This window comes from Xiphophorus maculatus, chromosome 2 (genome assembly GCF_002775205.1).
Source record: "Xiphophorus maculatus strain JP 163 A chromosome 2, X_maculatus-5.0-male, whole genome shotgun sequence".
Taxonomy (NCBI): Eukaryota; Metazoa; Chordata; class Actinopteri; order Cyprinodontiformes; family Poeciliidae; genus Xiphophorus; species Xiphophorus maculatus.
In genome coordinates, this window is record NC_036444.1 from 19,375,733 (window position 1) to 19,403,406 (window position 27,674).

The 27,674-nt window shown below is 37.7% G+C and overlaps 2 protein-coding genes across 2 annotated transcripts in view; both read left to right on the forward strand.

The window, feature by feature from the left end:
* znrf1 (zinc and ring finger 1) overlaps nt 1-11,131 on the forward strand; it is a 49,796-nt gene extending 38,665 nt beyond the window's left edge. Inside the window, exons 3-5 of the mRNA XM_005796249.2 lie at nt 4,131-4,236; nt 6,132-6,223; nt 8,042-11,131. Coding sequence (XP_005796306.1) covers nt 4,131-4,236; nt 6,132-6,189 — 164 coding nt within the window. The 3' untranslated portion in view covers nt 6,190-6,223; nt 8,042-11,131. The remainder of the gene's footprint in view (nt 1-4,130; nt 4,237-6,131; nt 6,224-8,041) is intronic.
* Nucleotides 11,132-13,886: 2,755 nt separating this feature from the next.
* On the forward strand, nt 13,887-18,038 carry gins3 (GINS complex subunit 3). Its single transcript, XM_005796250.2, has 3 exons — nt 13,887-14,152; nt 14,933-15,166; nt 15,921-18,038. Exons 1-3 carry the CDS (start codon nt 13,982-13,984, stop codon nt 16,149-16,151), a joined length of 636 nt encoding a protein of 211 aa, XP_005796307.1. The 5' UTR covers nt 13,887-13,981; the 3' UTR covers nt 16,152-18,038.
* The last annotated feature ends 9,636 nt before the right edge of the window (nt 18,039-27,674 follow it).

A 27,674-nucleotide genomic window follows, 5' to 3' on the forward strand; every position in this document is an offset into this window, starting at 1 on the left:
TGATCAAGGAACAAAGACGGTTTCTTTCCCAATGTTTTCTAACAAATCAAAAAGGCCTTTACAGAACAGCTGGACTTAGTCAGATTTTATTTAGGGCGGTGAGTTCATATCTATGACACACTTTTAAGACTTTAAATCAGAAATTAAAACTGCATCTTTTTGCAATTCCCACTGTTGTGAGTTGTTTTATTATATTAGATCCCACCAACAAAAATCATCTACATTTAAGGTTAAAATGTGACAAAGTATAAAAAAAGCTTGAGAGTTATGTTTACTTTTGCAACACACTGTATGTGCAAGATGTAACTGCAATGGCATTGAGGATTTCTGAAATACAAATCAAAAACATATCTACTAATTTTAAATGTTTGTCTACAGTAACTTAAAACAAATGTCATTTCTCTGTATTTTTCTTTTAGTATTTTATGTCTACATGCCTGTAGAGGGCTGGTGAGGTTCAAGGGTAGCACAAAATCCACGTGAGGTGACTTCTGGATCTTATCTGGGCTTCGGCTTTCAGTAATGATATTTTTAATGTGTCCTGCTAAATATAGCACCTTGAGCACTTGCGTGAGTGGCGTGAGTGAGGGGGGCAAAGACATTTAAGTCAGGAGGACCAATGTGGAGCAAAACCAGAGAGAAAGCGGAAGGAAGAGTCAGGTGAGGCACATGCAGTTTGCCTCCTGCAGCTCGGGCCACTGGAGGACAAATACAGACAGGAAAAGAAGGAATTTAGTGCTGTGATTCAGGAAAGCAAAGAGCAACCCCTCTAAGTCATTATTGACGTGAAGTTGCTTGATGCCAAACGTCTGCTGGCAGGCAGGAGAGACAGCTGAAAGTCAAGAGGGAGGCAGGTGGGAGAGGAGAGAACTAATGAGTTGGAGACCCAGAAAAAGAGCCCTCAGATCCCGTTTCATCCAATTCTGATCAAACGAAACAGAAGATGGACCAGATTTAATGTAATGTCAAACACATCTTTCTTCATTCACTTTGCCTACGATCTCATCAGTAGCGAACGGGTATGGTTTAAGGGTTTTCTGGAAATGATGTGACTGTTTTAATGTCTCAATCATGATCTCTGTAAACATACAGTTCTACTCTGCACGGTTCTTAACAGATGACACAGCACCACTGCTGTTGAACAGAATTGCTTGGCTTAGGGAACCTCAACCTCATCTTTGCTTTATGCAAATGAATCAAATAATTTGGTTCTGTTTCTTTAATCAGAACATGAACTTCTATGTGTACTGAAGCAGTTCATTGCCAAAGCGGATGGGCCCATGGTTCTCTACATTTAAAAAGTGGAATATCCCCTTTTCTGCTCAGTGTTAACATTTTGACAATTTATGTTTGGTGGTAAGCTCAGACTCTGAGGCTGGATGGCCTTGTTGCTATCACCCTAATGTTTAGCTCCCTCCACAGATTCTGTTAGTTTTTAGTAGGGGTACACTCTGGACAGGTTGCCAGTCCATCATTGGGTAACACAGAAGAAACAACCATGCACACACTCACTCATCGCTGAGGACAATTTAGAGAGACCAAATAATCGACCAGTCATGTGCCTGGACTGTGGGAGGAAGTCAGAGTACCCAGAGAGAGCCCACACATGAACAGAATCTGGCAACAAAGCTACCAAATTTGCCAGATTCCACCACCCTTCTAATATTAGTTTTTTCCATTTGTATAATAAAATGTTTATTATTCAGTGTAAATTATTACCGAAGAGTTTCAACCTGAACAGCTCATCCAACCAAAATTCTAATTTCTATCAAGTATTAGGTATTTTACTGGTTTTCTCTGCTCCTTCGCTCTTTTTACAATTAATACTATTACGTTAGTCAAGTTATTGTTTATGTAATCATCAATTTGAGATTGTTTAGTATTTTTACACAACTTTAACAAACGTGGAGGAATATGTATGATACATGCATCCCTAATTATATCTGTTTTCTTGCTTTGTATAATTGCACATGATCCGTCATTTTGCACCTTCAGTGAATGGCGTATTGATCCTCCAAAGAGCCGTGGAGATTTTCCTGGCCTCGGTCAGGTGGGGGTAATCAGGATCGAGGACGACTTATTTGATGTAGCGTTTTGTTTTAAAGCAAGCAGAGAATTTAATTTATGAGCAACTTATTCTCTAGAATTTCACACTTTGTGAGCACTTTATTAGTCTCGGCATACCTTTACTGGGTCAGGCCACACACTGTGCTCAGGCAGCCTCACCTTTTAATGAGATGTTCAAAACATCTTACGGGGCTCTGCACTACATGACCGGATTGTGTTATTTTTGCAGCTTTGCCAACGGCAGGTTAATATTATGAATCCTCCCTTCTACCTCAAGATAAGCTTTTATTCTGGATGCAGGGTAAGTGCATCCAGAAGCTGAAGCCCACAGAAAGTTTTGGAAAGACATTCAGAAGGCTATAAGAACTATAGATTACCAGAGCAAAGAATGTGGGAATTCTGGCTGTGTCATGAATTTTCCACACTAATACTGGCTAGCTGGATGTCCTGACTTTAGACTTTAGACATTATTGTCCCAAAGGGGAAATTCATTTCCATCAAGGGAAATGACATCATCAAATCATCCAACCACATAGCAACCACATGAACAATAACAAACATGCCCTGGCTGAAATTCAGTGTCAAGAGCAATGTAAACCCATTTCATCTGTACAGATACTTGAGCTGGATTGTTTTAAATAACCGATTAAAGTCAGCAAACAAGCTGAATCTGTTTTATTCAAAGCTGTGGATCAATTAAAAAGTGATTTTTGGTGATTTATTTTACTGTTATTAAAACATTGATCTAATTACTTGTCCTTTTACTTAAAGAGAGACTCAGTCATCATTGCACACTGTCCTAATCTAAATTCTCTAAATGTGGGCGCCTCGACATGTTAGTACCGTCTCCTTGCAACAAGAGGGTTTTCAATCTGGGATTGAGGATTTTCTGCTTGGAGTTTGCATGTGCTCTATGTGTCTTCCAGCTGCTTTCCAGATTCCCAAAGTATGCATGTTAGGATAATTTGTCACCAATTCTGAATTGATGCTTGTTTGTCCTGGTCATATTGGAAATGGATGCTTGTCCAGATTAAGTCAATAAAACTTTTATCTGATTTGCTACTCTTCATCACTAGAGGTAATAAAAAAATCAAGTATTTAGTATGGGTTTGAAGGCTGGTTATAATGCAACTAATTTATTAACTAGAAATCTTTTCTTTCAGCATTCATGATGTTTAGGTTGCAGCAAATGCTAGTTTGAAAACAGTTTCCACTTGCTTCCTCCACACTTCAGCCTAAACAGAGATACGACGCATTTATTCCCATCTTGCTGTAGCCTGAGAAAAGAACAGGTTTGGATTATAGATAGATTTAAGATTTTGACCAGAAAATATCTTATCATTGCCAGATAATTCTATAAGGTCAGTGTTAATTTATGAATTCTCACTACACTTAAAAAACCCCCCATTATAACACATTAGAAAACATTGTTATATTTTGCCTCTGGAAATGAACAAAAACTACATCTTTGCATGACAGAAACAAGCCACAAATGACTTTCAGTTGTATTAGTTGGGATTCTACAACATACATGCCACACTTTTTAGATTTCTTTTTTTGTTTGAATTTTTTTTTTGTTTAGAAAACCCTGCCTTTTTCCTTCACTTCAGTTGTGTTTTGTTTTGTACATTGTAGTTTATGATAGTGATGTGACAAAAATGTTCAAATGCTCCAGGATGATGAATACTGGTTAAGTCCTATACTTAACTGTGTGGTTTGATAAGCACAGTTCTTCTGTACAGATCATTCAAGTCTCTGTAGCTGCTGATCTTCAGTTAGTAGCGTAGTGGAGGGGATAAAATATTCGGAAATACATTTTCTAGTAATAGCAACAGAAACTGGCTCAAAGCTCGTCACAAATTGCTTCTTTGTTGCGTTTTTTTTTTTTTTTCTTTATGGCTGGAAGCAGAAAATGCCAACGGTATCATCTTTGTGATGCTCCGAGCTGCTTTCCCGGCTGCTCTCTGCTGTGTTTGATATGATGGCTGACTTTATCAGTGTTTGTGGTGAAATGCTAATTCTTCTTCCGCTCTGTGGCTGTTTGCGTGTGTCTGCCACCTTAGATGATGTGTTGGCGAGGGATGCCGGCGAGTGTGTGATCTGTCTAGAGGAGCTGCAGCAAGGGGACACCATAGCCAGACTGCCGTGCCTCTGCATCTACCACAAAAGGTAACTGACACCCACACCCACACCCCCCCGCGTACACGCATACACCCCACACACACACACCCACACACACACACACGCAGACAGATTTGAATCACTGGCTCTTATATAAATTTTGCACTTCTTCTAATTAAATCCCCTCCCTTCACAGCACTGTGTAAAGGTTTAAAGCTCTGATTGCTCTGTTTGCTGTGCTTTATTTTGATGCAAACATTATTCAATCATTTGTTTAAAGATAAAGCAGCATTTCTGCTCTCTATCATAAGAAGTGTTTCACATTATTAAAAAGTTAATTAAAGAGATGAGCTGGTACAAGAGTCAAAGTAGCACAATGCAAAGGAATTAAGTTGAATAAATGTTCACTTTATGTGATCATTTAAATAAAATTGGAAATTCACTTATTACATGAATCAATCTATTTTATTACAATTATTTAGATATTTTTAAAAAATTAGAAAAACATATTTAAACAATTTTATGTGGAAATTATTCTTCCTAATTTATTAAATGTAATAGCTTATACAATTTTGAAATAATTAACCACCATCAAGTCTGTGGAAGTGGCAAACTCTGCTAAAGTATAGGTGATTGGTCTGTCATTAAACTGCTGTTACCAATTTGACCAGTGAAATATTAGAGTCTAACTAGATGAACGAGAGTCACAGATTAAATTAATTTATGATAAACTGTGGCACAGAAAACATTGAATAATTATTGAGATTGGATTGTTTTAACAATTCAATTCAGTCCAAAAATACTTTATTAATCCCAAAGGGAAACTAAGTATTAAATATTAACATACAAAAAATTCAAGTTTGCCTTAATTATCTATACAATAAATTGTATGTTTGTGTATTTAAGTAATTATTGACACATTTCTTGAACTAATACATTTTTATTTATTGCATACATTAATAATTTTAGATTTTATACATTCAATTTTAGAATTTATTTATTTTTTCAGTTCTGTTTTACTGAAACTGTAAAATATACTTTGTTGCCAAACTAATTTCCCTTCATGCAAACATGAACTTGAGTGACATCCCATTCTTAATCCCAGGTGCTTAATAGGATGTCACCAACTTCAAGTCTTCTGGAAAGGCTTTCCACAAGCTTCAGGGCTGTGTTTATAGGACATTAAGGGAAGCACAGTTGTGAGGTCAGACGATGATGTGGGACAAGAGGGTCTTTGATTAATTCCATAGTTAATTTACCAGGACTTTGTACAGATCCTTCAAGTTCCTTAAGACAACATAACTTTAAAGAAAGTACTCTTTCCTGCCCAGCATCTACTGAAAAGAAAAACAAAACGATCTATGATTGTACTACTTTGTGGCTGAGTTGCTGTGACTCCCAAATGGCTCCACTTTGCTATAAAATCATTAACATCTGCTTGTGTAAAGATTTTGTAATCAGGACATTTCAGCACAGCACTTACTCCACAAAAGTCATCCCGACATGGTGGATTTTTCTTTTTACTCTGGTCTTTGAAGGCTCCGATTTTAGTACTTAAGCTATTAATGAAATAAACTCGACATGACAGCCCCTAAAAACGTGGTTACTGTCAAATGTTTTCTAAGAACACAGGGAGAAAGATTTTATAGATTCAAAGCAGGTCAGAAGAGGTCTCTTCTAGTGTCGTCCCGTGAGGTTCATTTATAGGTTTTATGTGTCTATGAGCTTCCTGTGTGGGAGTGTTTGGAGATTTTCCAACAGGGCTACATGAAACTTTAGCAACAGCTTTCCATAACATTGAGTTAAATGTGTATTGCATAACATAGCTCAGCTTGTTTCTTATTCAGATGTGTAAATTCATCATTATCCGTATGAAGATGTGTTTTCTGATTTCTATATCCGATTCAACTACTTCATATCTATGTGTCTTTGTGCTTCTGCAGCTGTATAGACTCATGGTTTGAGATCAATCGGTCCTGCCCTGAACACCCCTCCGACTGACCGACCACCTGGCCCACTCTGAGTACTCTTCAAGGTGAGAATCACAGTGTGATCACCCGCTGAAGAAAGTGCATAAACTGTAATACGCAGCACAAGATTCCTTTCATTATGGTTCTTTACCACTAAACCTAAAGTTGGCAGTTCATTCAGTTCAGTGCCGTTTATTTATGCAAAATCTGTTCTTTTCAAAACAGGTCAGTTTATATCCAGAAATGTGTTAGTGAGTCAATCCAAAACAATCAAAAAACAGCAGGCTAGGTAATCCTTGGGAGTTTACTGCCAATATTTCACATCTGACAGTTTTTCCTCAGTCTCTCCACTGATGGCCACTGATAGCCAGGACATGGCTGACTATTTTGTAAATTAAGAGAAAATCTACTGGCAGCTCACAGCAGCATGTATGGGAGAGCATGACAACTCTAATTTTAAAATCCCAGTGTTGGCATCTCATTACAGTAATTGAAATTGCAGGCTTTAAAAATGATATTGAAAAACTGTGGGTTTCCGCTTGAAACACAGTCTGGTAAAAACCATCCCCATGTTCTACGCTTCGCTTGAAAAGAAGGTCTGCTGCTGAGAAACAATTGCTGTCTCTCTCTGTGGATTCTGTTGAAATTTATAATTTTACCCAATTGCTAACGTTTGCCCCTGATATATGCAATGCGCCAGTTCAATGCTTTGAAGCTCACTGGAAATTGTCTGCACTATAAACAACCATCCTCCACTGCAAAGAGAGAAGTTGAATGAGATGGATGTTAATGTTAATTCAATATTTGGCAGCATGGACTGAATTCCTTTGTTCACTTCCTCTACAACTCTAAAACAGTATAAAACGTTCACAGCTCCTCTTTCAGTTCACTGATCTGCCTGGTTGAAATTCAACCAGAGAAATCTAGTTCAATGGGAGAAATCCAAGACGGAATACTGAAGGGAAATGAGAATCGAGGGGAGTTGCATAGAAAGGCAATGGCCAGGCTACTTAAAACAGGGTTTGTCTGTTGTCCTTGGGTATGCTGTGATGCATTAATTAGTTGGCATGATATCAAAATCTATTAATGTTCAACTAATCAGCTTTGCTCATTGATTTGTCATATACTGAAAAATCTGAGGCAGGGTGAAACTTAAATAAAGAATTCACAAACAAGCAAAACAAAGTTGCTGGGGTAATTAAATAACACTTTATGCAATTTTATCTTAATGGGAGTATTATGTAAGGTTGACATTTTTGAGCTTTACATCATGTTATAATGTTATTCCGTCATCCAAAATATATATGGATGTTTTGCCTTAATTCTCTCATACATGTTTGGGGACTAATTGAATGTTCCATGGCAGCAATTTGGAAAGAACAGAAGCTTCTTAAAGAGACAGAGGCCAATATCAAGGTATCAATTTGCAATGTAAAGGTTTTTTTAAGCTACTTTTGATATATACAGTGTTTTATGATTTTCTGTAATGATATAACCATGAATTCCACTTTCTATCTGAAAATCCTCAAGCAAAACATCCGGCCATTAGCTTGTGATCTTAAACGTAACAACAGTTTTGTTATGTGACATGATAGGCCTATTCAAAGTCCAGTCTTAAATCAGATTAGGACGGTCACTTTACACAGGCCTTTCAGTCTATGAAAAACCTGCTTAAAATAAGTTTACCAAGAAGAGTGGGCCAACATTCCACCATAGAAGAAAATTTTAAATCAGTATCTGTTAGGAAAGGTCTGATAAACTCTAATTTCTTTATCGTCTAAAACGATTTGAAAATGTAACGATTGACAGCTTTTGACTTCTGACATTAGTTTCTAATTTCTGAAAATATCAGTCTTTCCTGTCTGTCTCCTCTTTGTTTTCAGGACATATTAGGTTCCTGCCATGGACATCTGGACACAGACGCTACCAAATCTGATGAAACAAAGTGATCATCGCATACTCGCCGAGACGGAATCCATAGTCCTATCAGACAACTGTTCCTTGTAAACTGAACCAAAAAGAAAATGAGACTTTCCAACCATCACGCATTAAAGGGCCTCTGTTAAGCTTTTTATTTCGAAACTTGCTGATGATACTGCATACAACGTGGACCCTCTCCCGCCTCCCTTCAGACACCCCTCCAAATCAAAGCATGGTCTTAACGGGCCTCCCATCTCATCTCTGGATCCAGGCCAGTCTGTAACTTGCGTCCAGTCCTCCCATGGCCTTAACTGGGTGGGGATGGGGGGAGGAAGCAGGGCAGGGTGGGTGGAAGAGGAAAAGGAACCACATGAGGATGACGGAGAGGGAGAGGCAGAAAACTGCAAACAGACCTGTACATTATTCAGTGCGCCTCTCATCTCACACAAACAGGACTCCAGCTTGGTGGTGATCTCTCATAAAAGACTGCCTCACAGTGCGCTCCTCTTTCATAGCCCCTGCCTCAGTTCTGCATACCTTCCGCACCAGATTAACAACATCAGAAAGTACATAAAATGCTTTTCAGATCAGGTCAGTGCACATCTGAGCAGGAAGAGAGAGGATGTGGCACGTCAGCTTGTCCGGTGCGTTCGCTTGGTGTGAAGATGGGTGTGGTGGGGTGGAGAAGAGGGGAACGGTCTGCACATGCTCAGTATCTGCTTAGTCCAGACTGGGAGGAAGGAGGGAGCCAGAAGCAATGTAGTTTATGCCCGTAAAGCGTGTGGGTGTGTGTGTATGGTTGGGATGCTTCACCGGAAGGGGTGTGTGTGTGTAGGCGTGCGGGTGTGTGCGTGTGTGTGTGTGTGTGTGCGTCTGTGTGTCCTTGGATTGTGTCAGGTTACTGAAGCCATGTGTGTGTGTGAAAGGTCGTTGTAGAGGGCTGACTGGGACAGCGCTGTGTGTGTCTCTGTATTGAAATGTTTACAGTTTAGATGTTCCCTGTGTGTGCAACTGGCAGTCCTCCCTTTACGTTGCTAATGTTTACAGCTGCAGAAAAGCAACATGACATATTGTAAATTTCACTTGTAACTTGTCTCAGTTTTCTCTATCAGATCTGCCAGATTTTTCATGTAAAAATTAGTCATTTCTTAAAGAGAGAGAGTCTGGAATGAGCGCGAGTGCAAGACTGTGTCCATTCATATGACTGCTTGCATGGAAGGATTACTGAGTGGAACCAGCCAGGTACAGAACCAAAGGACCCAAATAGTCACAGACAAACAGATAGTTTTATTTTTTTTCCATTTGGAGGCCCACTTACAATTCAAAAAGAGAAACTTATTTATTATTTGTCCAGCAGCCAGTCACTCTCCACATGGGGAGTATAGACATAGACAGTAATTGTGAAAGAAGCATGCTGGTCACAGAGTGCTGTATCCAAGCATATCACTGTAAGCGTTGTAAAACCTGTCCAAGCAACAGAAAACTCCAGCCTTTTTTTATTGGTGTTATGTAATGTTCTTGCTTAGGAAAGGTCATAACCATCAAAAGAACCAACAAACAAACGCTTGAAATGTGTGTCAACACTTAATCTGTTTAACACAGATGCAATAAATGAGTTTTACATTTTTCTTTTATGATTTTTTTAAACTTTTTATTTCAAATAAATATTTTAGTATACACCCATAAAAATGAGCAACCAATGCATTTGTTAACATGTCCTTTAAGAATTTCATAAAATTTCCCTGAAGTCATAACATTTGCTTACACCTCAGGTCATCTACCTAACCTAGAAATTTAGAATTAAAACTGATAAAAACAGCAAAAGCAGGACAACGCCCATAACAGTCAAATAAAAATGTACAACAGTGCGGCAGCATCGTTGTATGCTATGAAATAGCATCCAACTATAATAATAATAATAACAATTATTATTATTATTATTATTATTAAAAATCACAGTATTTTTTGTTAAACTGAAGACCATTTCTATGTTTGGGACTGATCGTGATTTAATTATGACTTATCTTTTAAAAGGGCTTTTCTGAAATTCTAACATTACCAAAGTCACAGGGATTGAGACAGGGTATTTCACCATAAAACTAGAGGGACAAGGAAACATTGATATCAAGAATGTCTTTGAGGTATTTGGAAAAGACATATCATGAAAAGGTCAAATCTGACTGTTTGTGGTCACTACTTCCAATTGCTGTCAGCTTGTGACATTGTCTGCTTCAAACTTGACCCTCTGTTGTTTCTATATTTGAGAACTTTTATTTTAAAATAAGAAAGTACGAGTTTTTAGTAATTACTTAAAAGCAGATATGTATTTATATATCCCTGATCGGTACAAAAAGTCGCAGGGCAATGGCGTCTTTTTATGTCTGAAATGGTTGAGTATAAGATAACTAAATCTGCAAACATATGAAATTGAACATGATCTGTTCCCTCCTCTAACAAGGGAGAGTGAAAATAAACAACAAAGGCGCTTAAGAAAGCTAGAGCATCACTCAAAGCAAAAATGGCTGCAAAAAGATTCTGCTAAAACCTTTACAAAAATTTTAAAATAAATAAACAAAAATTAGGACGCATAAGGCAACTGCATTTGGATTCTTCAAAATGACTCATGTGACTTTCTCAGTCCTCTTTTCCTTCTTCTGTTCTCCGGTTGCTCTGTTGGCTCGTAATCCCTCCATGACTGTTTGTGCATGTGTGTTTGCAAATCATAAGGGGGCCTCTTGGTCTCTGCTACAGTCAGCTCCCCCACATTGTGTTTCTGCTGGAAACAGATGTATCTGTCTGCGACTGGAGATGCGAGGCACTCGGACCCTCAAAAGGACTCTCGTTGTTCCACTGTGCAGCCACTGAACGGGGCTTATTTATTCATTTGTTCATATTTAACAACATTTGTTTAATATTCCAATCATGTGAGGTGTTACTCACTCTTCAGAATGCCAAGAGCTGATGTGTGAAGACTACTACGAATCAACGTACAAACTGCATTTACAAAGCTACTGTAAACAAATGGTGGAATAAATTGTGCTAGATGAAAAAAGTATTTTCTGCTTTTTTTCCTGCTATTTCAAATGTGTCTTTTACAGGAAGATGAATGCGAGTTTTAGTGGGAAATAAAGTCATTTTAAGTCACTGAAGGAAACTTGCAGAGTGGAGGCATCACAGATGAGGAATTATTTCTAAGATCTGAATGTGAGGTAACACATTTTTATCTTATTTCAATCTTCAACTACATTTTCTGGAAAGCCCACTTCTCCTAAAAAGTGTATTAATAGTCTGTTTTTGTTTTTTTGCTTAGAGCAAAGTTGCACTGCTTTGGAAAGCCTCCATAGTGCTCAGATGTAAGTGTTACTGAGCTAAAAAATCAGCAAGAGAAAAATAAAATCACATTTTAGTCCAACAGAAAGGTGTTTAAAAAAGATATGGATATGTGGAGTTTGTCTGAAATATCAGGCTCATTGTTTAACACAATAAAAATCTGTCCTTAATTAGATTTTTTTTTAAAAAGGAAAAATATACCACAAAAATAGGCTCTTGCAAATTTTTTAGTGCTTCAAATCTATCGTGATGCTTCAAATTAATGTCCGTTGAGAAAACTTCACATGCGCATCCACGTGCGACTCCACTCAAGTTTCATGTGGATCTTACACAGCGAGACCACTTCCTTGCTGTCCATCACAAGCCTTCCTACTGCTGTTTGATATTGGGAGAGTGTCACATAAAAAAAACAACAAAAAAACTACAGTATGAATTCAGTTTCATGTCCTGTTAAACAGCCACTTCTCACAGGCGGTGTGTGACAGCATCTGATGCAGCTTTAATGGAGTTTGAAAGCGTTATCAACTCGCTTCTGGCACAAAGCGCTCAGTCCCACTGGAGCTTTCGTTCCGTATTATTCCTCATTTAATATTAAAGCAGTTGTAGTCATGATGCTGTTACAGCTCATTCCTTGCTTACAAGGACCTTGGTAGAGATGAGCGGAAAGCTTTTTTGCTGCAGCAAAAAAGCTTTGCCCTTATGGTAAATGGTGATGCTACAGCATAGTGCTTTACGTAGTCCAGAGGACTCCACACTACATTCAGTCATTCACCCCTTCATGCACACATTCACACACTGACAGTGGTAAGCTGCAGCTGCCCTGGGGCAGACTGACAGAAGCGAGGCTGTCATTCACTGTCACTAGTAGGCTCTCTGACCACTACCAGCAGGCAAGGCGGGTGAAGTGTATTGCCCAAGGACATGACTGAGACAGACAGCTTTGAGCTGGAAACCCAGTTATTAATTCTACTGTAGCTTCATGTCATTTGAATCCTTATAATTTATGAGCTGTTTAATTTATTGAGTCATGAAGAAACACTTTGTTGAAGTGGAAGTTGGCCCACGTGTCTGATGACCTTAATGTGGAGTCTGAAGGATGTGTCTGAGAATCAACAATGTCAAAATAAGAAAAATGACTGAACTGTTTTTGCTGTCGTCAAGATTTGTGAACTGATTTTACCCTGACAAAGGAGAAAATACAATATTACAGTCTGGACTTGCTGTCATCCCTCATTTATCAGCTGATGAATGTTATCAGAAGTGACAGAGAGACGGTGAGGGCACTGAGACAAGTGCTGCATTTTAATTGGATGACAATTCAAGGTTGAATTTACTGTCTAACATTTAGCTACTTGTTGTTGTGCCTTCTTTTTATGCTTCTAATATAATTACAATTCACACATTGGTTACAGCTTAACAGTTCCAACTGGTTATAAGATGATCCTATTTTTATTCATGGTGATATTCTGGCCTCCAATGGTCACAAATATTATTACACATGATTTTATTTGGGTATTTTGATTCTGTTGATTAAATAACTGATTAAAATTGCCCTTATAAAAGATGTTATTTGTATTCAATAACGTGATATTTTATTCAAATAATTTGCAATATAGAAAATGCTAATAACATATCACAGAAGTCAATTTGACATTATACTGTATAAGTTCAGAGCTCAGTTCAATATCTAAGAATGACTTTACATCTAATTTATTTGATCTATTTGTATTTCCTTGATTCAAAGTTGGAAAAACCCAAGACTGCATCAAATTTTCGACTTGGAAAGTGAGAAATCCCGGAGTAAACTCAACATCAAAGTCCAAGTCCAACCGCATGTTCCTCATACTTTAAATATACAGATTTAATGTGTATCTCATCAAATCTCTCACATGTTTTATTCAATTTATTTTGGTATAGTTAGTCTGATGTGGGAATTACATTGCCCCAATTTAGCAGCCTTCTAGTTGCAAGTTGGAAAATCAGTTGTATCTGCAATATACGATGTGTTGCACATGCCATTATCAGTGAATTTATCTTTATTTTATTCATTTAAACTCTAAAATAAAAATGTCCGCAAATTATACTTAAAATGTGTATCACAGTCTTTTATACCAGCTGTCAGAAATCCTAATGAAAACCAATTATTTTTTTGTTGACGTTTAGAAGCAGTCATATTTGGATTTGAACCATTGTTAGCTTCCAACTATGAATCCAACTGCGTAAGACATTTGTGAACATTCTCCTGTACAATACGTAAATTGCACAGAATAACACTTTCAATGTAGTAATCTTGCTCTGCCAATATTCAATAGCTTGGTATAGCTATTAGTAACTTCTAATGGATTTTTAACTTCCAAGACGGAGATGTGTGTGATATAGTTTTAGAAACAGATATCAAACTTCCGAGGTAACTGGAACGCACCGTGTGTTTGTTGCTCTTGTTTGCAGCGTTGTGATTGGTTCCTTTGTTCCGGCGCCAAAAACCAGGAAGTGTGGTGGAAGCCCTGTAAGACGGGAGAATTTAATTGCTTTTATTCCGTTACTTGTTTAACTTTGGTCTTACATTCACTCACATGGACACACCGTCTTATTTCCCCGTACCTCCCGGTGTGGGGATGGAGGATAATTTTTTGTCTCTCGACGACATTTTGCTCTCGCAAGAGAGGCTGCCTGTAAGGACGGAGTGCGTTTTCCCCCGACTTGGATTTCTGGAGAAGTCTAGTGATTCGCAGGACATTCAGGAGGTTGGTTGGGTTTGCTGCAATAAATTACAATGAACTATGGCACAGCATTTATCTCTAAATCACTGTCTTTACTTTATTATGTACTTTAAAGTTATGAGGCATAAATAATATGCAGTTCAACCGAACTTCTCGCCGATATCAATTCACTTTAAGTAATCATTGCTGTTTTAAAATTTACGTTTTTGGAGTTCAAGAATAAATACTGCTCCCTTGTAAAGTCGGCGCAAATTTAATCTTCTTTGGCTAGCTTTTAATCAAAACGCAACTTATTTGGGAAGTTAGTCACTTGTTAAAGAATAATCCGAATTATTCAAATGACACAATTCTTTGTGTTTCATTAAACTAACATACCTTCAAAGTGGATCTAAATATGACACTGTTGCCTTGTAGTTAGAAGGTCGTAGGTTCAAATCATGGTCAGGTGTTTTCTGTGTGGCATTTCATGTGTGGGTCTTTCCTCTGGATTCTCCCACAATCCAAAAACATGAATATTAGGAACATTAGTGACTGAGCTGCTCTTAGTTATTCGTTCTATGTATCTAATTGTGATGGATTCCAAACCTGACCAGTTCAAACCCTGTCTCTTGCATGTTAAGCACAGAGAAAGACTTAAATCTACATGTAACAAAGCACAGAATTAACCACATATTAAAAATTAATGATTGAATATAATGAAGAGTTAAAAATAAGTTCTAAGGTATTTGCGTTTGGCTCATTTGCCTTCCTGAACACATCGGTGCCTAACAGCCTGTTCACTAAGCGCTCTTTCTTTCCTTTCAGGGCACAAAGATGGAGCTTCCTCTATGGCTCTGTAAGGGTCTATATGAGAAGAAGAGGAAGGTGTTGTCTGTGGAGCTTCCTAAAATCTACAAAGAGGGCTGGAGGACCGTGTTCACAGCGGACCCCAACGTGGTGGACTTGCATAAGATGGGTCCCTACTACTACGGCCTGGGATCCCAGATGCTGCATTTTGACAGTCCAGAAAACCCAGACATCGCAAAGACGTTGTTACAGGTACGAGAGACTAGGAGGAAGTACAGTAGTTACCAGCACGAGTCCATTTCTGAAAATAATCCCCAGTGGACAACAATAAACGCTGTCAGTCAGACACTGATTAGATGTAATTTGCTGTGATTTATGTTCATCTTAAACGAGGTGGGACATGTTTGCAGATTAATAATTGTGTGTCTGACCTTTAGGTGAGGAGACAAACCTGCTCACTTCTGGTGAGGACAGAAACCAAATAGTTTCTTCATTAATTTACAATTTACCAAGCATACACAGCATCATATTTTATTAGCTTCCACCAACAGCTGACGTTTTCTTACCTTTTCAGTGCATGAGCGAGTTATCTTTAATTTAACCTGTAAATTTTAAATTTAGATCAGAATTTGAAAGGTGTAATAGTAAACAACCTGGAAGTTTCCTCTTGCCTGTGTTTGAAATAAAAATGTCATTTAAATGGTCCAGCCGATAGAGGTTTCTCAGCCAAGATGGTTTTTTCTGCTCCATTTCCTTTTTTCTAAACATCAGAAAGCAAGGCAGCGTTATTGACCTCTTTCACCACTAGAGGGTGCAGCAAGCCAATAAATTTATTTTGCAAGGCACCATCGCCCTCTTCCACTTTGCTTCTAATATTTTTAAACAGTTTTGCCTGCAGAAGAAAAAATTATAGATGGGACCGACTTAAAAAAAAGAAAGCATCACTCATTAAAATTCATTAACTGCAAACTGCGATTGTGACCTTCTTACTCTGTCGTCCCTCCAGACGTTCATCGGCCGCTTTAGGCGAACGATGGATTCCTCCCAGAATGCCTATAATGAAGACACATCTGTGCTGGTGGGGCGACTGGACTTCTTGGAGAAGGTTCTGTTTAAGTCCGGTCAGAGCGGCCTGAACGGCTTCCAGGGCTGGGAGAAGGGCCAGGCCGCACAGCTCACTGCCTCCAGCCTGGTTCTGAACTACCGCAAGAGGAAGATCGTCGATATTCAGTCCTGAACTCGGCCCGCTCGTATCGGGTCAACAGACTCTCAGGAGCAGATTTAGTCAGGACGACGTTCTCCTCCACATCTGACCCAAAGAGACTAGAGGGACAAGGACCCTGGCTGAAATGTAGACATGTTTAATTGATAATTGATCAGCAAGATTTTTAGTGTATAAATATTTTAATGTGTGAGAAGTAAAGGTTTTACAATTTTTATTTACATTGAAGCCCTTCTTAATTTGCAATAAAATTAATCAAAACTTAGTGATCAAACCAATAGCGAATAAAGCACATCCCATTGTAAAAGAAACTGTAAAGGTGAGATTAACAAAATCAGTCATGGATCTTCTTTAACCAGCATGTGCTGCTTCTGCTGCATTGCAGTTCTGAGAGGCTAACAATATTAGTCCAGATGTTTTTCTCCACAGCAGTGAGTCCCATCAGAAGCTGTTAAAGAAAAGAAACCAAAAAAACTGGTGTCGATCCTAAAGTTTTCCGGTTGTCTAGTGTGATGAAGAAGACCCCAAACCGAATTTTGCTTGGAGGTTGTTTGTTTTTCAGCTCTCACAAATTAATCAATTGTGATTAAATTCAGGCAAGGTAAGCTGTAGGAAAGTGCGCTGACTGTTTTGTCATCCATGCTTGTTCAACTTTAGCAGCAAATGGATTTGAAAACGCAAGACTTGGTCAATATCCTTATTAGATAATGAGTTCCAGGCTGTGTGTGTAATCTCCAATGTTGATATTGTGTCAGCGGCTGATTATGTATAACCTTGGATCGCGCTGACAGCTCGTTTCTGACTTCAATTCACAGGCTTTGTCCTCCATTTAAGAGGTAATTTCCTCCCACACTGACTCGCCATCAGTTGCCAGATGATCTGCTATCTGACTTTAAAGATTGCACCTAAGACGCATCCTGATTCATCCTTTTGTGGGGTTGCTTCTCATCTAAGGAATTTATTTATTTTTTCATTTCTCTGCAAGGATAATTCAAAGGTGGTGCAAAATGTCTTTCATGAGACACTTTTTCCAATATTCCAGACAGGATTAGGCAATCTGTAAATTTGCAGCTTTAAGAAGTACTGTGATAACAAAGCAGCGCGAATATTACAACATTGATTTTGGACCTGTAGCAAAATCTGTGCAGATTTGAACCCTTCTGGAAATCCCTTCTGGATTATCCAAGTCCAAACCTTGGGCATAAATCCCAGCATTCTAAAGTAGAAATTATATGAAGAAACATCTTACTTGGAAAAAGAACTAAAATCATAAAACGTGCATGTTTAAAAATGAAAATGAGAATTTCTTCCACATTTAATGTTTAAAACTGGCTCTAAGATTATGTATCACTTATTTAAATGTTTGGTGTAATATATTGTGAAAAACCTTAGAATCAGTTAGTTAATCCACACAGAAACAAAGCAAAACTCACATTAGAGATAGTAGCTGGTTTTCTTTAAACTCTTATGAATGATTTCAGCATGCATCTAGTTCTAAACTATGAAAGAAGTAATTAATGTGCATATTCTTGTATTTTGTGATTTTTACCCAGGAAGCAGCTCCATGTAATAAATACAGTAGAGTCTGTTCACAGTGTGCAGATTGAGGTCCCTTCTAAATCACCAACTGTTGTGGGGAGTCAGAAATGACCACCTGCCAGGCACCAAATGCTGCTAAAATGTGTCACTGGGTTACACACAAACACAGCACAATGTCCGAGTTATTGAGAAAATATTTCATTCTGAATGCATTTACAGAGCATGTCCAACAAAACTGCAAGTACATTAGTTTTTGGTTACAATCCTCATTGTACTTGTTTCATTTTTAAGTTTTAGCCCCTAAAACATGCAGCTCTCCAGAGAGTAAATGATAGATTAGCAAGTTATTTGAGGAGGTACTAGAAGGTAGCATTTTTGTTTATTCTGAGCACAAAATAAAAAAAATTTTAAACTGCCCTTTAATATTTTAAGTTTCTTTAAAAAAGAAAGAAAGAAACAAAAAAACATCTTTACTGGTTTGAGAAATATTATTTTTTTCATTGAGGGAAACCCTTGAAAATTAAGTTGTAGACTTTAAATTTCTCTTATATCGGCCAAATTATGCCTAATTCTTTACATCACACATTTCTAATCCAGTTTATTTAATATTTTAAAAACCCTAATAGTTAGAATATTTCAATTTTAACAGTATTGCATTATCATTTATATGGTGGTTTATATGACAACCTTAGGCCAATTACCGTAATAATATCCAGCCAACTAAAGGACTAAATATAGAAATAATTTGACACAGCAATTCTCAATAATCATTGCCATTCATTACTTAAAAGATGATGGTCCTGAGCTTTAATATGGAAAATTTTACAGCCACTTTCATGATAAAATGATCTCAAAGTGTTTTAACATAAACCAAGAAACTTTGTGAAATTACGTAAAAGCTAGTTTTTATAAAAACAAATAGCAGAGTTCAAAGATTGTGGACTCAGTGGTAGAGTTTTAGACTGATTCTCTGTAAGTAAAGCTCGGTTCCCTCAGTTTTCAGGCAGGTGTGATGCACAGCCAGCAGGTCCTGATCACATGACCTCAGCTACCTGCTCTGGACATAGACATGTAAAAGTCCTCAATGCAAGCTGGTGTTCATCAGTCTAATCCATAAGAAAAAAAATATATTCCAGTGTCTCCAGACTACAGCATTCATCATTCCTATTGCTGCTTTTTTTAACGATACGAATGAAGACTGTCACTTTTCTGCGTCCCTGCAGACATAAACATTACAAAATATTATACATTTTTTGTTTCACGTTTAAAGATAATCTTTTAATGAGCTTCAGACCTAATGAGATTTATAAATATTCCTTTTTGAAATGTCATATCGATATTTTTATCCCCATATACTGTATATGGGGACAAAAATGGCCATCAGTGGGGGCTCTTTTGGGCTGGGGTTCATATGTGTACAGTGTGCATGTCTGAACTGTGAAGACATGATGAAAAGTGAAATAACAGTGTTTAACTGTGATCCAATATATATTCAACAAGCAAAAACTGCATAGATGTCACATCTATGCAGCGCGTTGGATTCACAGACCTCCTGGTTTCGTCCCAGGAGATTATAACTATTGAACGTGCTATTTATTACAATAATACACAATGTCTTGTTTGCTCTTGTTCTTTGTGCTGGCTTTTTAAATTTTGGACTTGCAACATCAGGAGGCACATAAGTGGAACTAATTACATTAAAAAAAACAACTTTCCGGTTGAACCAGTAGGCCAGCGATGCACAATAACACAATCTGCAACATGTTCATACATCTGAAAGACTAAATCTGGGCTTAATGTGCATGAACAATGCCTTCAGTAAATAAAATGCACAAGTTATTTAGATATGGTGTTATAGAAATCATCTTGAATAAATGACCTGCATGCACATGCTTCCTCCCATTTCTATGGTTGATTAATAATTAAGAACATAATCAAATTAATTGATTGATTTCAAATTAAATTGTTGCTATAATTTAATTTGAAATAATGGACCAGTTCGTAACTAGCTTTGTACGTCATTTCATTTTTTTTCACATAGCTGAATCAAATCTTCATATTAGGTTGATTAGAGGGAAAATGATACAAATCACTTAAATAACCAACCATAACCCCCCCACCCCTCCACCACCACCACCACCACCACCACCATCAGTTCAGGAACATTTTCACCTCTATATTGTAAATATTTTACATTTGCAAAAATGTCCTTTTGTTTAAGGATTGTGTAAAGTCATCCAGAATGTGAGGGTGGCTGGATCCTGGTAGCATGCCGTTGTGTTAAGCATGGGTCAGATGATGGATTTAGATGGTAGGTCACTGGTTATGTAAATATTGACATTCCCTCTGGGCTGTCACTATTGACCCTGACAGAGGACCAAACAAGAAGCATTCATCACATCACTGCTGGCTGAGTGATGCTATTTTTGCAGCATGTCAGCAGGATGATTACATATTTGGTGTAAATATCTATCTATCTATCTATCTATCTATCTATCTATCTATCTATCTATCTATCTATCTATCTATCTATCTATCTATCTATCTATCTATCTATCTATCTATCTATCTATCTATCTATCTATCTATCTATCTATCTATCTATCTATCTATCTATCTATCTATCTATCTATCTATCTATCGCTAGATAGATATCTAGATATAGTATAGCTAGATAGAAGGTTTAGATGCAGCCAGTTATTTAAATTGGCCAACGGCAAACGATTCACAAGAAAAGTGACCCATATTCCATTCTTGTTGCTGTGCAACAAACTATGAAACAATTGACTCCAAAATAACAGAAAACAGCAATTTGATTGGTCAGACATGCCTACAAACATTCATAGATAAGTCCTTTCTACAAAAAACAGACATGTTTATTTATTTCATTAAATTACTGCATGTATAGCTCATTCTTAAGTAAGAAGCAAGAAAGTTCACAGAAGAATTTATTTTGCTATGAAATGTGTGTGCCCTCCTCTAATTATTGTGATTTGTTATATTCCAGAACAAGTGGCCTGCTATTTTGTCCCTCTAAATTAGAGCTTTATTTCAGCACCTGTATCATAAAAGTATTGAACAAATCACAGTCCTCGTAACTTTAATGAGTTTAATTTATTTCCTTAGATCGACACCTTCCTGCCTGACAGCAGATCCATTATGCCCATCCGTGGATGCTGATGGGCAGCCTCAGCCAAAGGTTTCGCTGAAGCAAAGGGCAAACTGAGGGCGAGCGTCCAGAAAGCTGACATACCAGACACTAATCCTGGTTCTGGCTTCTGTCTTTTTTAAGGGCCTCTGACATTTGGTATTTGTTGGAAAAGCATTCGCGTACACAATAAAGTACTGAGGGGAGCCCAAGGCTCACATTTTGTCTCTCAACTTTACATACAAGCTCCTAAATTGTAATTTAATTTATATTACTGCCAATATTTCATTGAAAGATCATTTACAGTGTCTCCCAGCTTACCGTACAGGTTCACATAAATCACAAGAGTGTTTACGTCACAAAGTCTCCTCACAGCTCTTAAGCATATAACTAGGAATAAAAACACTGGAGAAATAAAAAGTTAGAACAATGAGTTTTTTACAAAGACAGCAGAAATAAAGTAAAACTGCACACAGTTTTTTTTTTTTTTTTTGACAAATTAAAGGATCTATAAAACATACTTTCAAACATGAAAGCAAAAGTACCAAGACCTATGAATATTTAATTACCAGAGTCACAGCAGTTCAAACAGGGGCAGGAAGGTCAGACTTCAAATTTAAATATTAGATATTTTTGCCGCTCGCACGTTTGAAATTTTTTGGGGCTGAATGAGATTGACTCGTTATAAAAAGATGAAGATTAATATTTAAAGCCCAGGTCTCACCATGTCCATATTAATAACATGTATTAGAACTCCAGTGACCAATTTAAAAAAAGATAAAGATATGAAGCTGATTAAGAGTATTCCTAAAACATCTTAGTCTAAGAAAATAGCTTGATGAAGGGTTCATGACTTCCAGCTTGTATTACTAACGGGGAGAAAGTCTGGAGTCAAACAGAAAAAAAATAGGAATAGATGGATTACAAACACTTTAAAAAGATCTATGAAATTTATTAGAAATGCTACAATAAAAAAATAAACAGGTACAAGAAGAATAAACGAGCGAATCAGAGAAACCTGTAGCTTATTGACATGAAACACACCTACATTTAACCTTGTTTTACTCATTAAACTTGAGCAAAATGTGTTTTCTAGTTGATGAAAAGGTTATAACTCAGCTGAATTTTACCCCATTCAGCTGAAATAACTTCAGTGAGACACTTGCAGGCAGCTACCAGTCTCTGACAGTCCTGAGGAAAGTTTGTCCCACCTCTCACTTACAGCTGTAAAATGTTTGAGGGCTTTCTTGGATGTTCATCCCACTTTAAAATCACTCCAAAGTATCTTAATGTTATTGACTTTGACTAGGCCAACGACTATCCATTTCTTAATTTGTTAACACTTTATTTGAAATAGTGTGCATAAGACTGTGACATGAGACTGTCATAAACATGACATAACATCTGTTATGACCATGAAGCGGTCTTCATGAATATTTATGATTGATGTCACAAAGTGTCATTCGGTAAGTAATGACATTTTCAATGCAAAGTTGACACATTTAATGAACTTTTAATGCAAGGTGTTAAGGTAACTTTTCTGTCAGTGTCAATGTTTTCCCAATAATGCAAAATTGACACTTTGAATACAGTTTTAATTCAACTTTAATGCAACTTTGCAGTAAAAATTTTATTATTTACCGAATGACACTTCATGACAACAGTCATAAATAGTCATAACGACTCCTTCATGTTCATGACAGTGACATGTCCGTCTTGTGCACACCCCTTCAAATAAAGTGTTACCCTTAATTCTAAGCCAATTTTTGCTGGATCCATTTGTCTGTTTCAGGTCATTGTCATGTTGTGGGTTTGGGTTCTACTGCAGCTTTTTTTTTTTACATATAGTCTAATTTTTCTCAAATCCTTATATAATTCTAGGTGGATTGCATGGAGGCAATATGTCCAGGTGCTGCAACAGTAATTTATCTTCAAACCATGGCATTTCCACCTGAGTTGGTATCATGTTCTCTTCCTGGAACATCGTACCAGGAAGAGTATCATACTTGATTTATACCAAACACCTCCCCTGTTCTGTGTCCATGGAAAGTGGTTTTAGGTATAAAGTATGACAAACTATTCGTACCTAGTACTAAAATACCATCTTTAACCTTTGAAGTCTAGTGAGAGGAGTAGCTTTCAGTGAGCAGATCTTGTGGATAGGATTTGTGTTTCTTTAATCTTTTTTAGTTACAGTTACAAAATGTCTATATCTCCTTATCAGAAGTAGGGCAGATCCTTCTCTCCAGCAGGGTTGGGGTACATCTGGGCAGGTCGCCAGTCCATCACACAGCAACACTGAGGCACACAGGACAAACAATAAGGCATGCACACACTTACACCTAAAAACAAATATGGAGAGCCTGGTTAATCCTACTCATGGCTTTTGTACTGTGGTGGTCAGAGTACCCAGTGAACCTTTATACTTTGTCAAAAGTTATCTTACTTATCCAAGGATTAGTGGATGTTGTGAGTGATTTCTGACAGTAGCGTCTGTTTCATGAGCATAAAAATGTAATATGACTTTCTTGTAACTGGAATTCCAAACTTAATAAAACATCTTTTTGATTCTTGTCGAGTATTTTTGCAAGGGGGTTAGTTTGAAAGACGTTTTGTCAAAGGAGTTTATGATTGACATGACTCCTGAACATGTAAAACATGTAAATAGAGGGAAAAGGCTACACCATTAAAAAACATCTCCAATGCCACTGTGCTGGAAACTCCTCACATTATCAGTTCACTATCATATTATAATTCCATGATAATATGATGGACTTATCATAATATCGCCATTATTTTTTCTACTGCACCACCCTTTTGTCCCTTAAGCTGATGTCCCTGAGGTGGGGAGAAAGAGAGAGAGAGAGAAAGAGCGAGAGACAGCCAGGAAGTCTGAAGAGATGAGTCGGAAGACAGCAGGAGTGGAACAGGAGAAGAAAAGAAAAAAAAGGTAGCAGCCAGACACATCTCAGCAATGAGGTGTGAAGATTAGCTGTATCTGAGGCAACGCCCCCGCTATGCTCTCCAAATAAATATTATCTCCCTCTCAAGCCCTCCTCCCCTGGTTTCGGCTTGAGCAACAGCTCATACAAAGGCATGTTGTGGGGACCGGGACGGAGGAGGAGAGAGGGCCGTACTCTGTTGGCCTCGCCTTATTATCTGTAGCAGGTGGCTGGCAGCTCCTTGGAAGCCTCTGATAAAAACCACCATTATAAAAACTTATATCTGTAGAGGGCCTGAAATTTGATGTATAAGAACTTCATGAATCATCTTGTCCTCAACTGGTCCTGAATTTATGCCAACCTAATGGACGTCACACTGGATTAGAAAGTGGACACAAATGAGTTTGTTGTGGCTAGTTAATTAGGCGCATATAAACAAAATATTCATAAATACATAAATAATGATGCAGGGTTATAGGAATATGCACAAGCTTTGATGTCATGGTGGTTTATTACTGCAGTGGATTATGTTGGAACATGGTCGCGGCTGTGGCCATGTATCTATAAAATGTAGCCTGCGCACACATAGCTTTGATATGTAATTCTTGTGGTTGTAGTGCCATGCTGGCATTGGTCGATATTCAGGTACTGCATCCTGACATGGTCTGTGAAATTTATATCAGCTTGGGCCTGTGGTGTGGTGCAATTATAGGAATGTGTACTGACATATGAAGATTCATCTCAATATATAGAGAGGAATATATTGAGTTATAGAACTACTAAGTTCTATAGCTGTGTTGAGACAAAAGAGCAAACACTTGAGGATTTTTGTGCACTTCTTTGTACAATGAGATTATTTTTTATCTCTTGTAATATATATGAAGTGGAAATTATTTGTATTTTAATTTTGTATTTACTTTACATGATTCGATTATATACTGTATTTATTATTGAATAAATCTGGCACCACTTTTTAGGTTTGGGGTTAATGACAACAACTGACAACAACAAAACAAAATATTCTGCTTATGCATCTAATAGTACACAATCAAAGCTGCTATAAATATTTTAAATTTAAAAATTACAGACCAAAGAATTACAGACCATATTTGCTATGCTGTATAGTCATTATGGATAACCGACAGTGATGCAGCACACACACACGCCCCCCACACACACACACCAATCCTTAATGCACAGTTTTTTTTTAATCCAAAGTGATTTATATTACTCCTCAATGTACATTATATAAACATCTGAGGAATTCAATGTAATATACAGAGTTCACTATAAGCAGCTCACTTTAATAGCCCTTATTTTCCATACGTCTTTCATGCAGACTCTCACAGCCGGTTAAATCTACAGAGGCCACTTTGCAGTGTGACCGAGTGATGAGTCATTCTAATAATAACAGTGGCTCGGTCCTCCCAGGGGTCAGTCTGTCTGTTGGCAGCTAACACACTGTGCTCTCCTGTGGTGTCACTGCATTGAGTGAAAGCTTTTTAGGTTTCAATCAATGGGAGTGAACATTTGGGACAAGCATGGGTTGGCTTTGACAGCCCCACACAGAGTTCTAAGTCACTTCCACTGTGTTTGAACATTTATGCAGGTGTAGGTGTGTAGGGTGCACAGACATGCATACATAAAGAGGGCTTTTAGTAATAGAGCCGAATCTTTTGCATTGCTCTGAATAATGTTTTGGTGTGAAGACTTCATACCCGATGAATGAGATCTGCATATCAATTTGTTAGCATTGTGAGCAAATGAAGACCATTTGTTTTTTTTGGTTTTTTTATTTAAAAATTTTTGGTTGCATTTATTTATGCAATAGAGCATTATTGTCTCCAAATCTTAGAATGACTCTTTGGATGCATTGCCTTCTGCTTAAAGATTGGTTTGCAGCAACAACAGATCCAGGAGGAAGACCAAGACGTTTTCATCTTTCAAATACACACTAAGGCCTCTCAAGTCACATCCAAACTTGATGATTATGGTTTTAACCTGAGGAAAACTGAAAATGTATCAAATTAATATTAAGACCAATCGATTAAAACTATTACTTTCAATGCATCAATCATACACAAATGGGGAAGACTTTTGACTTGACAGCTGGTCAGGTGATACGCACTGGTCCTCAACACAATTTAAATTCTGTGGGGACTTACTAAAAGAGGAATGTGGTAATGATGAGGTGTGGGATCTGCTGTATGTTTTGATTGCTGCAGGCTGCAGTAAACGTTGGATGTGTTTCTTTGTTGAGTCATGTAGGTCCTGTAGCTGTAGTTTAGCCTGATGCAGGTAACTGGGCTCAGCTGGCTCCACTGTGCCGTCAGGATCATAAAACACAAAGCTGTGAGGTGATGTTCTGGTTGCCTGTTGACCATCTGGGAGTGTGAGAATTGTCTAATATGGTGGTGAGGGTTTGTTTCAAAGTCTGTTTGTTCATATGCTGTTTTCTGTCTTCTTGGTGGTAAGGAGGAAGGTGTTGTATGGAAATTGCTTTTGAGTAAACGTGCAAACACTTGATTTGGTTTGGCAGTTTTATTGAGTCTGGTCCTTGAAAGGGAAAAACCATGCAAATCCACTTGTTTAGCCCAAAAATGCATCATTTTGTTTGCGTGTCCAGGAGTGCAAAACATTAAATTTACTCTCTCCTGGTGCTGGGTTATATTTTTCAGTCAGAGAAAATGAGCTTTATAAAGTTCATTTTTCTCTATTGCATATTTAGTTTTTGTTTTTTTTGTGTGTCTATGACATCACTGCATCTGCGGTGGAACTCCCAAAAAAGGTCATGATTACCAGCTAATCAGTTTTGTAATTTCGCCATTTTTTTTCCTTGCAACGATTTTGTTGTCCAAGTTCAATTATACTGAAGATGCAAGTAGACAAGTCAAAAATTTCAGTGTTACGACGCTCTTCAAACTCTTCAATACGTGGTCACATGGTTCATGTAGCCGGGGGGTCGGGGAGGTCCGGACCCCCCCAATCTTGGAAAAGTCTAGAATTGTCCTCCCCCCTCCCCAAAAAATAAAATAAAATAAAATGTTTGCATATAAATAATATCAATATAAAAAGGCAAAAAAAACAAAGACGGAAATAATTCTGCCATTTATCTAAGAAAAAAATAAGAATTAACTTTTAGGTCCCCCCCTACCAACAATAATCTAGATTTTTCTAAGATTGGGGGTGGGGGCGTCCGTTGGCTTGCTGAGGAAATACATTTTTAAAATCTGGCTCAACAATTAATCATTCATAAATTTTTCTCTAATATCTGGCTATTTTGCCTTAGCTCACTTACCCTGTACAAGATAGCTAATATAAATAGCAGCGTCAATTTATATGTACTTGTTAAATCATAATAAGACTAAAGTATTAATTAAGTGGTGTTTAAGTGATGTTTCAATTCTTGGTTAGAAATAGTAGCATTACATTATTATAGATGACTGACTGCTCTCATGTGAGAGATTGAAGCTTCCTGTGAGAAACTGTCCATGTCCAATTTTCTGGGCAGTGAACGACGTGGCTTTAGGGTTTGATCTAAAACCTTTGTGACATGTGTCCTCACATATCAAACGATTCTTCATGACAACATGTAAAAAAAAAAAAAGCTGTTGCCTACTGTCAGCAGGTTCAAGAATATCTCACCTCTCGACCTTCGACCAGAGCTACCTCAAACTGTACCGTCCTTTATTAGTGACTGACAATCCTAACCTCTTTTCCTACGGTTTTGGCATTCAGCTGACATAGTCTTCTGTGGTTTTCAGTGAGATGGTAAAGTCCTGTTAGCTGCAGGCCATTTTGTGCAGATACATGACTGCTGATGGACACGCTGGGAAATTGCAGAGATTGAGCCTGTGGCGGTCCACTTTCAGAACCGTAATGGGACACTTTCACGCTGTGAGGCGACTG

What these genes read in the sequence shown, in the direction of transcription:
- gins3 (XM_005796250.2), top strand. Translation starts at nt 13,982, where the DNA reads ATGGACACACCGTCTTATTTCCCCGTACCTCCCGGTGTGGGGATGGAG. An exon ending in ATTCGCAGGACATTCAGGAG is followed by an intron (nt 14,153 to 14,932) that starts GTTGGTTGGGTT and finishes CTTTCCTTTCAG; the next exon opens with GGCACAAAGATGGAGCTTCC. An exon ending in TCGCAAAGACGTTGTTACAG is followed by an intron (nt 15,167 to 15,920) that starts GTACGAGAGACT and finishes TCGTCCCTCCAG; the next exon opens with ACGTTCATCGGCCGCTTTAG.